Consider the following 15,221-nt stretch of genomic DNA (forward strand, 5'->3'; position numbering starts at 1 on the left):
TTGCTTGGATGTACAGAAACCAAAGCAGCCTTCCTGCTCTTAGGTCAATGGTGGGGAACCTCAGGTCCATGGGTAGTCTATGGCCCTCGATGACCTTTTATCTGGCTCCCGGGCAGATTCCCAGGGACCACAGTGTTTGGGCTGACTGCTGTATTTTTCCGGCCACCGGCTCATTAATTTCTTCTTGTTCTGTGCCCACTACTGAAAACGCATGTAATGAGAGATCACGTCCTGACACCAGTACCAGCATCAGGACGTAGTTTGTGGTCGGAGTTAGCACGTGATTTGTACGGCCCCTGAACGATGGTATAAATATCCAAAAGGCCCTCGGCAGAAAAAAAAGATTCCCCACTCCAGTTATAGGCCATTTTCCACTTCTCTTTATTACATTAACCCAACTACTTGCCTGCTCCTTTTGACCTACTTCTTCACCCTCCATGTCTACCCCAAATTTTACTTTAAGAGTGGTCTCTACCAGGATTCAAACTCACAACCTCTAGCATGGAAGGCAGCAGCTTTACCGGTGAGCAAATGCCTGAGACTTCAGAGATGTATCTTCTCACAGTTTACACAAACATTTGAGTCAGAGTTGCCAACTTTTCTTTTTAATGCAATTAACCTGGATTTCAGTGTGAGATGGGGATTTTGGGGGGGACAAGCTCAGAGAACATAACTTTTACCTCTTCCTGATATGTGACATACATGTATAACTTCATACAGAAAATAAAAATCAATTGTGTGACACTCACTAATAAAATTATACAGTACAATGCCTTTATCTTAAGTAAAAAATTAGGACGAGGTGTACACACGAACACAGAGTGTACGGGATCTGTCAGAAAAGGAATGGAATGAGTCAGTCTGCACACTTGTATTTGCCAATGTGATTGTGTGGAGGTAGTGATCAGATAGGAGGTGTACAATCAATACCCGTCTGCTGTGCTTGTGTCTGTTAGCCAACACGTCAGTATAGTAGTCACTGCTAGGTCCAGAGCTGGACCTGCAATGGTCATGTTCTGCTGCATCAGGGAATGGCACGCTAGATTAATCCTAAAAACGGAGGCGCTAGGACCCCGGGGCTTGAACAAAAAGAATGTTATTTTTTGCTGCATTTTCAATATTGTGTCACTTTATTTTTTTTCATTGTTTAAAATGTTATATTCTAATGACATGTACAAATTTACGCAAATAGAAAGAGCACGACCTGATATGAAAAGGCTCTTCTGGAGCTTAAAAGTCAGGTCCCGAGAAAGCAACAAGAATGACGTGAAACGGCCGCAGACACGTCTGTTTGTACTCTATGTCCGGCTTATTGGCGTAAAAATAAATGCTAACAACGTACACTCAACATCAAAACTGCAACAATCATGGAAATCACAAGATGATTAGCTTCAGGGCGGTGACAGAAGCTGTGGGCAGCGCTGCTGTCACTCACCCTGCTTCTATCACCGCCCCCTGATGACAGAGGTGGTGGTGATAGAAGTTGTGGGCAGCGCTGCTGTCACTCACCCTGCTTCTATCACCGCCCCCTGATGACAGAGGTGGTGGTGACAGAAGTTGTGGGCAGCGCTGCTGTCACTCACCCTGCTTCTATCACTGCCCCCTGATGACAGAGGTGGTGGTGACAGAAGTTGTGGGCAGCGCTGCTGTCACTCACCCTGCTTCTATCACTGCCCCCTGATGACAGAGGTGGTGGTGATAGAAGTTGTGGGCAGCGCTGCTGTCACTCACCCTGCTTCTATCACCGCCCCCTGATGACAGAGGTGGTGGTGACAGAAGTTGTGGGCAGCGCTGCTGTCACTCACCCTGCTTCTATCACTGCCCCCTGATGACAGAGGTGGTGGTGACAGAAGTTGTGGGCAGCGCTGCTGTCACTCACCCTGCTTCTATCACTGCCCCCTGATGACAGAGGTGGTGGTGATAGAAGTTGTGGGCAGCGCTGCTGTCACTCACCCTGCTTCTATCACTGCCCCCTGATGACAGAGGTGGTGGTGATAGAAGTTGTGGGCAGCGCTGCTGTCACTCACCCTGCTTCTATCACCGCCCCCTGATGACAGAGGTGGTGGTGACAGAAGTTGTGGGCAGCGCTGCTGTCACGCACCCTGCTTCTATCACTGCCCCCTGATGACAGAGGTGGTGGTGACAGAAGTTGTGGGCAGCGCTGCTGTCACTCACCCTGCTTCTATTATTGCCCCCTGATGACAGAGGTGGTGGTGACAGAAGTTGTGGGCAGCGCTGCTGTCACTCACCCTGCTTCTATCACTGCCCCCTGATGACAGAGGTGGTGGTGATAGAAGCTGTGGGCAGCGCTGCTGTCACTCACCCTGCTTCTATCACTGCCCCCTGATGACTTCTTATTTCAATTAAAGAGGTGGTGGTGACAGAGGCTGCTTGGTGGTGGTGATGAAAGGTGCGGTCAGCCTCAATTACGCGATTGATTCCGGACGTCACCAGGAGATGGCGGTGACAGGCGGTAGTAAGTGACTGCAGCGCTGCCCCATGTTGACATTCTATTTCAGTAAAGTGATGGAAGCTGCAGGGAAATGATAACATCCCTTGTGAGAAATGAAGTTACTTACAGCTGTATGTGTGTCCATGGAAAATGGACGGTATCTGCCAATCTCAGACCATTCCCTTGTGGACATCCTATCAGATCACAATGTAGACCCCTTCTAGTTTAAAATCCTTATACTTACTATTTCCTAAATTAGGGGGCATCCATTTTTACAGCCAATATAGACAGTGTCCCCTGATCCTGTTATGGGATGCTGGACCTTTCACCACATTTTTCATGTTGAACTGGACACACAATGTAACAGCGGCTGCAGCGCGGAATAAAACCTGTTCTGTTAATGTCGTCACTCCGTTGTGCAGATATTAGCAATCAAAATACTTAATACCTAATGAGATATCTTTTGTCAAGTCCAAGTGCGTGTTATCAGATAGCAACTCATTCAGAGAAGTACAGGACCCCCCGTGCAGACTATTTCACCATTATGGTTCTTCCCCACATACCTCATCCAGTGCTTCGACTTTCTTCTTCAAAATGCCTGAAATACAACGTATCAATGCCCACTGACGGGCAGCTCCGACTTTCCCATACAGTTCCACCAGAAGGTCTTTTACAGTCACTCCAGGCTGTCCATATATCTGCGTGTCCCAATCTAATCCCCTATAAAGATGAAACGTAAAACCAGATGAGGACGTGCAGAAGCTTTCAAAGTGAACTATGATGCAATGAAATGCGAGTGTGAAGCATAAACTCACTTCATGGAATATAAGATGTACAGGATGTTTGCTTGCTCATGGACACTTTCAGTATCCCGGAAGATGTCCACCAAAGCAGCAAAGTCTGTCTGCCCCGACGAATCCTCAGGAAGACGCATCTCCACATGGCTGGTCGGAATCTGAAAAGGGAAAGAATGCTTACAACATGTACAACACATACACAGCAACAGAACCTGACCATCATCAGTACAGGAGCCTCCCCTGACACATATCGTGTGTGTGTGCGGGGATCGCACCTTATACACAGCGCAAGGGAGGGGATCGCACCTTATATACTGTGCATGTGCGGGGATCGCACCTTATATACTGCGCAAGTGAGGGGATAGCACCTTATATACTGTGCATGTGCGGGGATCGCACCTTATATACTGCGCAAGTGAGCGGATCGCACCTTATATACTGTGCATGTGCGGAGATTGCACCCTATATACCGTGCATGTGCGGGGATCGCACCTTATATACTGTGCATGTGCGGGGATCGCACCTTATATACTGCGCAAGTGAGGGGATAGCACCTTATATACTGTGCATGTGCGGGGATCGCACCTTATATACTGCGCAAGTGAGCGGATCGCACCTTATATACTGTGCATGTGCGGGGATTGCACCCTATATACCGTGCATGTGCGGGGATCGCACCTTATATACTGTGCATGTGCGGGGATCGCACCTTATATACTGCGCAAGTGAGCGGATCGCACCTTAAATACTGTGCATGCGCGGGGATCGCACCTTATATACCGTGCATGTGCGGGGATCGCACCTTATATACTGTGCATGTGCGGGGATCGCACCTTATATACTGTGCATGTGCGGGGATCGCACCTTATATACTGTGCATGTGCGGGGATTGCACCCTATATACCGTGCATGTGCGGGGATCGCACCTCATATACTGTGCATGTGCGGGGATCGCACCTTATATACCGTGCATGTGCGGGGATCGCACCTTATATACTGTGCATGTGTGGGGATTGCACCCTATATACCGTGCATGTGCGGGGATTGCACCTCATATACTGTGCATGTGCGGGGATCGCACCTTATATACCGTGCATGTGCGGGGATCGCACCTCATATACTGTGCATGTGCGGGGATCGCACCTTATATACTGCGCAAGTGAGCAGATCGCACCTTAAATACTGTGCATGTGCGGGGATTGCACCTTATATACTGTGCATGTGTGGGGATTGCACCCTATATACCGTGCATGTGCGGGGATCGCACCTCATATACTGTGCATGTGCGGGGATCGCACCTTATATACTGTGCATGTGCGGGGATCGCACCTTCTATAGTGTGCATGTGCGGGGATCGCACCTTATATACTGTGCATGTGCGGGGATCGCACCTCATATACTGTGCATGTGCGGGGATCGCACCTTATATACTGTGCATGTGCGGGGATCGCACCTTATATACTGTGCATGTGCGGGGATCGCACCTTATATACTGTGCATGTGCGGGGATCGCACCTTATATACTGTGCATGTGGGACAAAGTTCTTAATCAAGGAAATACGAATAGTAAATGGGAAACCTTCAAAAGAATTCTGAATACTCAGTGCGAGAGGTATATACCGTATGGGAATAAAAGGGCCCGAAATAAGAGGAAACCAATATGGTTGAACAAGAACGTAAAAGGGGCGTTAAATAGCAAAAAAGAGGCATTCAAGAGATTAAAACAGGAAAACAGCAAGGAGGCACTAATGTGTTACAAGGAAAAAACGAGAACCTGTAAAAAACAAATAAAAATAGCGAAGGAGGAAACAGAGAGACGTATTGCTAGGGAAAGTAGATCAAATCCCAAACTGTTCTTTACGTATATAAATAGTAAAAGGATTAAATCGAATAATATTGGACCGATAAAAAGTGAGGAAGGCAAAATCATAGAGAAAGATGAGGATAAAGCTAATCTATTAAATAAATTTTTTTCGTCAACTTTCACAAAGGAAAAAGAACTAACAGGCGAAATGAGAAGTGACAAACTTAATCCTCCACTAAGTATGACAAATCTAACCCAAGCTGGGGTACAGAAACGCCTCAGTAACATTAAAATAAACAAATCACCAGGACCTGATGGCATACACCCACGGGTACTAAGGGAACTAAGTAATGTGATAGACAGACCGTTATATCTTATATTTAAGGACTCTGTTGAGACTGGGTCTGTGCCACTTGATTGGCGACAGGCGAATGTAGTGCCAATATTCAAAAAGGGAGCGAAAAGTGACGCCGGAAACTATCGGCCGGTGAGTCTGACGTCCGTTGTGGGCAAAATTTTTGAAAGCTTCATTAAAGAGGCAATTACGGAGCATCTTGATGCTAGTAATCTTTTAATCCCGAACCAACATGGATTCATGAGGAATCGCTCCTGCCAAACAAACCTGATTGACTTCTACGAGGAGGTTAGCTCTCGAGTAGATCAGGGGGAACCAGTGGATGTCGTGTATCTCGACTTCTCAAAAGCGTTCGATAGCGTGCCACATAATAGGTTGGTATACAAAATGAGAATGATGGGGCTGGGGGAAAATGTCTGCAAGTGGGTAGCAAACTGGCTAAAGGATAGAAGGCAGAGGGTGGTTATAAATGGAATATACTCAGATTGGGTAAGCGTCACTAGTGGGGTACCACAGGGGTCTGTACTAGGCCCAATGTTATTTAATATCTTTATTAACGACATAGTCAACAGGATAAATAGTAAAATATCAATATTTGCAGATGACACAAAGTTATGTAAAACAATTAATACAAAAGAGGACAGTGCAGACCTACAGAGGGATTTGGATAAGCTGGGTAGGTGGAGCATTAAATGGCAAATGAGGTTTAACGAGGAGAAATGTAAGGTCATACATATGGGAAGGAAAAATGGAAGTCACCAGTACTCACTGAATGGGAAATCATTGGGGAATTCAGAGATGGAGAAGGACTTGGGCATCTTGATTGATAGCAAACTAAATTGGAGTGCCCAAAGTCAGGCGGCTGCTGTAAGGGCAAACAGGGTAATGGGATGTATCAGAAGAGGTATAGCTGCAAAGGATGAGAACATTGTTCTTCCACTGTACAAAGCTCTGGTCAGACCACACTTGGAATACTGTGCTCAGTTATGGGCCCCAATATATAGAAAGGATATAAATGAGCTTGAAAAGGTACAAAGGAGGGCAACAAAATTAATAAGGGGAATGGAGGGACTGCAATACCCAGAGAGGTTGGCAAAACTAGGACTATTCAGCCTGGAAAAGAGAAGGTTGAGGGGGGACATAATAAATGTGTACAAATATGTTAGGGGACAGTATAGAGATCTTGCCCGGGATTTGTTCAAAAGGAGGGATATTACGGTAACAAGAGGGCACTCACTAAGACTGGAAGAGAAAAGGTTTCAGCACCAGCATAGGAAGGGGTTCTTTACGGTAAGAGCAGTGAGAATATGGAATTCACTGAGTGAGGAGACGGTAATGTCGGATTCACTACACCAGTTCAAGCGGGGACTGGATGCATTTCTAGATACCAGGCAGATTTCAGCATATACTTAAAAATAAAATAAAATAGTAGGTTGATACAGGGATTTATTCTGACTGCTGGTTTCAGAGTCGGGAGGGAATTTTTCCTCAGGTGAAGATTGGCCAAATCATTTGGGGTTTTTGCCTCCTCTGGATCAACTTTAGCAATTACAGAACTAACAGGTCGAACTTGATGGACGCAAGTCTTTATTCGGCTTTACAAACTATGTGCAGGGATCGCACCTTATATAGTGTGCATGTGCGGGGATCGCACCTTATATACTGTGCATGTGCGGGGATCGCACCTTATATAGTGTGCATGTGCGGGGATCGCACCTTATATACTGTGCATGTGCGGGGATCGCACCTTATATACTGTGCATGTGCGGGGATCGCACCTTATATACTGTGCATGTGCGGGGATCGCACCTTATATACTGTGCATGTGCGGGGATCGCACCTTATATACTGTGCATGTGCGGGGATCGCACCTTATATACTGTGCATGTGCGGGGATCGCACCTTATATACTGTGCATGTGCGGGGATCGCACCTTATATACTGTGCATGTGCGGGGATCGCACCTTATATACTGTGCATGTGCGGGGATCGCACCTTATATACCGTGCATGTGCGGGGATCGCACCTTATATACTGTGCATGTGCGGGGATCGCACCTTATACACCATATATACTGTGCATGTGCGGGAATCGCACCTTATACACCATATATACTGTGCATGTGCGGGGATTTCACCTTATATACTATGCATGTGCGGGGATCGCACCTTATATACTGTGCATGTGCGGGGATCGCACCTTATATACTGTGCATGTGCGGGGATCGCACCTTATACACCATATATACTGTGCATGTGCGGGGATCGCACCTTATATACCGTGCATGTGCGGGGATCGCACCTTATACACCTTATATACCGTGCATGTGCGGGGATCGCACCTTATATAGTGTGCATGTGCGGGGATCGCACCTTATATAGTGTGCATGTGCGGGGATCGCACCTTACATAGTGTGCATGTGCGGGGATCGCACCTTATATAGTGTGCATGTGCGGGGATCGCACCTTATATAGTGTGCATGTGCGGGGATCGCACCTTATATACTGTGCATGTGCGGGGATCGCACCTTATATACTGTGCATGTGCAGGGATCGCACCTTATATACTGTGCATGTGCGGGGATCGCACCTTATATACTGTGCATGTGCGGGGATCGCACCTTATATACTGTGCATATGCGGGAATCCCACCTTATATACTGTGCATGTGCGGGAATCGCACCTTATATACTGTGCATGTGCGGGGATCGCACCTTATATACTGTGCATGTGCGGGGATCGCACCTTATATACTGTGCATGTGCGGGGATCGCACCTTATATACTGTGCATGTGCGGGGATCGCACCTTATACACCATATATACTGTGCATGTGCGGGAATCGCACCTTATACACCATATATACTGTGCATGTGCGGGGATTTCACCTTATATACTATGCATGTGCGGGGATCGCACCTTATATACTGTGCATGTGCGGGGATCGCACCTTATATACTGTGCATGTGCGGGGATCGCACCTTATACACCATATATACTGTGCATGTGCGGGGATCGCACCTTATATACCGTGCATGTGCGGGGATCGCACCTTATACACCTTATATACCGTGCATGTGCGGGGATCGCACCTTATATAGTGTGCATGTGCGGGGATCGCACCTTATATAGTGTGCATGTGCGGGGATCGCACCTTATATAGTGTGCATGTGCGGGGATCGCACCTTATATACTGTGCATGTGCGGGGATCGCACCTTATATACTGTGCATGTGCGGGAATCGCACCTTATATACTGTACATATGCGGGAATCGCACCTTATATACTGTGCATGTGCGGGAATCGCACCTTATATACTGTGCATGTGCGGGGATCGCACCTTATATGGTGTGCATGTGCGGGGATCGCACCTTATATGGTGTGCATGTGCGGGGATCGCACCTTATATACTGTGCATGTGCGGGGATCGCACCTTATATACTGTGCATGTGCGGGGATTGCACCTTATATACTGTGCATGTGCGGGGATCTCACCTTATATAGTGTGCATGTGCGGGGATCGCACCTTATATACTGTGCATGTGCGGGGATCGCACCTTCTATAGTGTGCATGTGCGGGGATCGCACCTTCTATAGTGTGCATGTGCGGGGATCGCACCTTATATACTGTGCATGTGCGGGGATCGCACCTTATATACTGTGCATGTGCGGGGATCGCACCTTATATACTGTGCATGTGCGGGGATCGCACCTTATATACTGTACATATGCGGGAATCGCACCTTATATACTGTGCATGCGCAGGAATCGCACCTTATACCGTGCGGGGACCGCACCATATATACTGTGCATGTGCGGGAATCGCACCTTATATACTGTGCATGTGCGAGAACCGCACCTCATACCGTTTGGGGATCGCACCTTATATACTGTGCATGTGCAGGGATCGCACCTTATATAGTGTGCATGCGCGGGGATCGCACCTTATATACTGCGCAAGTGAGGGGATCGCACCCTATATACCGTGCATGTGCGGGGATCGCACCCTATATACCGTGCATGTGCGGGGATCGCACCCTATATACCGTGCATGTGCGGGGATTGCACCCTATATACCGTGCATGTGCGGGGATCGCACCCTATATACTGTGCATGTGCGGGGATTACACCCTATATACCGTGCATGTGCGGGGATCGCACCTTATATACTGTGCATGTGCGGGGATCGCACCTTATATACTGCGCAAGTGAGGGGATCGCACCTTATATACTGTGCATGTGCGGGGATCGCACCTTATACACCGTGCATGTGCGGGGATCGCACCTTATACACCATATATACTGTGCATGTGCGGGGATCGCACCTTATACACCTTATATACCGTGCATGTGCGGGGATCGCACCTTATACACCTTATATACCGTGCATGTGCGGGGATCGCACCTTATATACTGTGCATGTGCGGGGGTCGCACCTTATATACTGTGCATGTGCGGGGATCGCACCTTATATACTGTACATATGCGGGGATCGCACCTTATATACCGTGCATGTGCGGGGATCGCACCTTATATACCGTGCATGTGCGGGGATCGCACCTTATATACTGTGCATGTGCAGGGATCGCACCTTATATACTGTGCATGTGCGGGGATCGCACCTTATATACTGTGCATGTGCGGGGATCGCACCTTATATACTGTGCATGTGCGGGAATCGCACCTTATATACTGTGCATGTGCGGGAATCGCACCTTATATACTGTGCATGTGCGGGGATCGCACCTTATATACTGTGCATGTGCGGGGATCGCACCTTATATACTGTGCATGTGCGGGGATCGCACCTTATATACTGTGCATGTGCGGGGATCGCACCTTATATACTGTGCATGTGCGGGAATCGCACCTTATATACTGTGCATGTGCGGGGATCGCACCTTATATACTGTGCATGTGCGGGGATCGCACCTTATATACTGTGCATGTGCGGGGATCGCACCTTATATACTGTGCATGTGCGGGGATTGCACCTTATATACTGTGCATATGCGGGGATCGCACCATATATACTGTGCATGTTCGGGTATCGCATCTCATACCGTGCATGAGCGGGAATCGCACCTTATACACTGTGCATGTGCGGGGATCGCACCTTATACCGTGCGGGGATCGCACCTTATATACTGAGCATGTGCGGGGATCGCACCTTATATACTGAGCATGTGCGGGGATCGCACCTTATATACTGAGCATGTGCGGGGATCGCACCTTATATACTGTGCATGTGCGGGGATCGCACCTTATATACTGTGCATGTGCGGGGATCGCACCTTATATACTGTGCATGTGTGGGGATCTCACCTTATATACTGTGCATGTGCGGGGATCGCACCTTATATACTGTGCATGTGCGGGGATCGCACCTTATATACTGTGCATGTGCGGGGATCGCACCTTATATACTGTGCATGTGCGGGGATCGCACCTTATATACTGTGCATGTGCGGGGATCGCACCTTATATACTGTGCATGTGCGGGGATCGCACCTTATATACTGTGCATGTGCGGGGATCGCACCTTATATACTGTGCATGTGCGGGGATCGCACCTTATATACTGTGCATGTGCGGGGATCGCACCTTATATACTGTGCATGTGCGGGGATCGCACCTTATATACTGTGCATGTGCGGGGATCGCACCTTATATACTGTGCATGTGCGGGGATCGCACCTTATATACTGAGCATGTGCGGGGATCGCACCTTATATACTGTGCATGTGCGGGGATCGCACCTTATACCGTGCGGGGATCGCACCTTATATACTGAGCATGTGCGGGGATCGCACCTTATATACTGAGCATGTGCAGGGATCGCACCTTATATACTGAGCATGTGCGGGGATCGCACCTTATATACTGTGCATGTGCGGGGATCGCACCTTATATACTGTGCATGTGCGGGGATTGCACCCTATATACCGTGCATGTGCGGGGATCGCACCCTATATACCGTGCATGTGCGGGGATCGCACCTTATATACTGTGCATGTGCGGGGATTGCACCCTATATACCGTGCATGTGCAGGGATCGCACCTTATATACTGTGCATGTGCGGGGATCGCACCTTATATACCGTGCATGTGCGGGGATCGCACCTTATATACTGTACATATGCGGGGATCGCACCTTATATACTGTGCATGTGCGGGAATCACACCTTATATACTGTGCATGTGCGGGAATCGCACCTTATATACTGTGCATGTGCGGGAATCGCACCTTATATACTGTGCATGTGCGGGAATCGCACCTTATATACTGTGCATGTGCGGGGATCGCACCTTATATACTGTGCATGTGCGGGGATCGCACCTTATATACTGTGCATGTGCGGGGATCGCACCTTATATACTGAGCATGTGCGGGGATCGCACCTTATATACTGTGCATGTGCGGGGATCGCACCTTATACCGTGCGGGGATCGCATCTTATATACTGAGCATGTGCGGGGATCGCACCTTATATACTGAGCATGTGCGGGGATCGCACCTTATATACTGAGCATGTGCGGGGATCGCACCTTATATACTGTGCATGTGCGGGGATCGCACCTTATATACTGTGCATGTGTGGGGATCTCACCTTATATACTGTGCATGTGCGGGGATCGCACCTTATATAGTGTGCATGTGCGGGGATCGCACCTTATATACTGTGCATGTGCGGGCATCGCACCTTATATACTGTGCATGTGCGGGGATCGCACCTTATATACTGTGCATGTGCGGGGATCGCACCTTATATACTGTGCATGTGCGGGGATCGCACCTTATATACTGTGCATGTGCGGGGATCGCACCTTATATACTGTGCATGTGCGGGGATCGCACCTTATATACTGTGCATGTGCGGGGATCGCACCTTATATACTGTGCATGTGCGGGGATCGCACCTTATATACTGTGCATGTGCGGGGATCGCACCTTATATACTGAGCATGTGCGGGGATCGCACCTTATATACTGTGCATGTGCGGGGATCGCACCTTATATACTGTGCATGTGCGGGGATCGCACCTTATATACTGTGCATGTGCGGGGATCGCACCTTATATACTGAGCATGTGCGGGGATCGCACCTTATATACTGAGCATGTGCGGGGATCGCACCTTATACCGTGCGGGGATCGCATCTTATATACTGAGCATGTGCGGGGATCGCACCTTATATACTGAGCATGTGCGGGGATCGCACCTTATATACTGAGCATGTGCGGGGATCGCACCTTATATACTGTGCATGTGCGGGGATCGCACCTTATATACTGTGCATGTGTGGGGATCTCACCTTATATTCTGTGCATGTGCGGGGATCGCACCTTATATAGTGTGCATGTGCGGGGATCGCACCTTATATACTGTGCATGTGCGGGCATCGCACCTTATATACTGTGCATGTGCGGGGATCGCACCTTATATACTGTGCATGTGCGGGGATCGCACCTTATATACTGTGCATGTGCGGGGATCGCACCTTATATACTGTGCATGTGCGGGGATCGCACCTTATATACTGTGCATGTGCGGGGATCGCACCTTATATACTGTGCATGTGCGGGGATCGCACCTTATATACTGTGCATGTGCGGGGATCGCACCTTATATACTGTGCATGTGCGGGGATCGCACCTTATATACTGTGCATGTGCGGGGATCGCACCTTATATACTGTGCATGTGCGGGGATCGCACCTTATATACTGAGCATGTGCGGGGATCGCACCTTATATACTGTGCATGTGCGGGGATCGCACCTTATACCGTGCGGGGATCGCACCTTATATACTGAGCATGTGCGGGGATCGCACCTTATATACTGAGCATGTGCGGGGATCGCACCTTATATACTGAGCATGTGCGGGGATCGCACCTCATATACTGTGCATGTGCGGGGATCGCACCTTATATACTGTGCATGTGCGGGGATCGCACCTTATACCGTGCATGTGCGGGGATCGCACCTTATATACTGAGCATGTGCGGGGATCGCACCTTATATACTGAGCATGTGCGGGGATCGCACCTTATATACTGAGCATGTGCGGGGATCGCACCTCATATACTGTGCATGTGCGGGGATCGCACCTTATATACTGTGCATGTGCGGGGATCGCACCTTATACCGTGCATGTGCGGGGATCACCAAGGTATTATTTTATACTCCTGGAGTATAAATGAAACCTGCGCTGGTGCTCACAATATACTATCAGCATCCCACAACACACAGATGGGTCACCAACATGAAAAAAATTTAGATCTTTGGTATTTTCAAGCCTGATAAAGTCTGATCTATCCAAATATACAACTAATTAACCCGTTCATTAAACACCATAGCGAGAAAAAAAAATCTAAGTGTCAGAATTGCTGTTTTTCGTTCACCTCCCTAAACAAATGCAATAAAAAGCGGATAAAATCCCGAAGTGGAAATCAATAAAACAGGCATGACTGCCACACAGCTCAATCAACGGAGAAATAAAAATGTCACGGATCTCGGAAAATGGAGGCAAAAAAGACGTTTTTACATAAACTTGTGAATTATTATTCTCCACTAAAATTAACAAAAACAGTCTATAGAAGTTTGATATCATGGCAATCGTACGGACGTGGAGAATAGAAATTCAGTCTCATGTTTCTATGGAGTCATTCAAAACAAATTATCCTGCAAATAACACAAAGCTAGAAAGAAAAAATGTACAAAAATTAAAAAGCTGCCCGGCCTCTAGAGAGATTAATAGGTAACTAAATAAGGAATTTTAAACTTTGTTATTGATTTTTCATGTTTAGCAGATACTTAAATTGTGAGCATATCAGTGAGGGTCCGGGTCTTGAGGCCCCCACAATCATGCCTTAGACCCCTGAAAAGTGCAGGGTTTAGCAGATAGGGGCACACCGCTCCCATCTGAGCACGCCGCTCCCATCTGAGCACGCCGCTCCCATCTGAGCACGCCGCTCCCATCTGAGCACGCCGCTCCCATCTGAGCACGCCGCTCCCATCTGAGCACAGAGAGCATGCACTGTGAAGCCTCTGTACCCTGCTCTGAGCGCGCTCACACAAGCTCTGCACTCCCGCCCGCCGAGGTGCCCACCTCTCTGGGAAGGAGGTGGGGTGATTGAACTATCAATGGCAGTTTCAGGATCTGGCCCCCCACTCAGGGCTTGTGTCAGCACCCGTTACACCCGGGCAAGTGCCGGGGCCCTGAGCAAGCAGGGGGGCCCACTCTCCGTCAGGCACAGCAGCGCGCTTTGGGACCCATGAGCGGAGTAGAGTGGTGTCAGCACCCACCCCCCCACCCCCGCTTGCTCAGGACCCCGGCAGCCGGTGAAACAATACTTCCCTCTCCCTGTGCCTCCGCAGCAGCTCCAGTCTCTTCCGTGGCTGCTGTACAGTGACGGCTCAGGTCAGAGGGCGTGGTGACGTCTTTCCACCGCACTCTCTCCTGAGCCGTCACAGCACAGAGCGGGAAGACGCCGACGACGCTGAGGAGTCCGGAGCAGCGGCAGCAGGTGAGAAGTGAGGTGAGTATTTTATTTTTTTTAATTTTTTTTTTATGTATGATGGCATGGGGCACTATATGGGGGGGGGTGACATCGTGCATGGGGCATTATAAGGGGGGGGGTGACATCCTGCATGGGGCATTATAGGGGGGTGCGACATCCTGCATGGGGCATTATATGGTGCGGTGAGGGGGTGTGACGTCTTGCATGGGACATTATATGGGGGGTGACATCCTGCATGGAGCATTATAGGGGGGGGTGACATCCTGCACAGGGCATTATAAGGGGGGGTG

At 48.8% G+C, this 15,221-nt stretch overlaps 1 protein-coding gene across 2 annotated transcripts in view; it reads right to left on the minus strand.

The window, feature by feature from the left end:
- The window catches only part of PHKA1 (phosphorylase kinase regulatory subunit alpha 1), a 262,039-nt gene that overhangs the window by 145,579 nt on the left and 101,239 nt on the right, over positions 1 to 15,221 (minus strand). For both annotated transcript variants that reach the window (XM_073639602.1, XM_073639601.1), the window contains exons 21-22: positions 3,268 to 3,407; positions 3,016 to 3,172 (exon numbers count right to left, since the gene is read on the minus strand). In XM_073639602.1, coding sequence (XP_073495703.1) covers positions 3,016 to 3,172; positions 3,268 to 3,407 — 297 coding nt within the window. The remainder of the gene's footprint in view (positions 1 to 3,015; positions 3,173 to 3,267; positions 3,408 to 15,221) is intronic.

The sequence above is a fragment of the Phyllobates terribilis genome, unplaced genomic scaffold (assembly GCF_046119375.1).
Source record: "Phyllobates terribilis strain yellow unplaced genomic scaffold, ASM4611937v1 Scaffold_7__3_contigs__length_470593459, whole genome shotgun sequence".
In the NCBI taxonomy this organism is placed as follows: Eukaryota; Metazoa; Chordata; class Amphibia; order Anura; family Dendrobatidae; genus Phyllobates; species Phyllobates terribilis.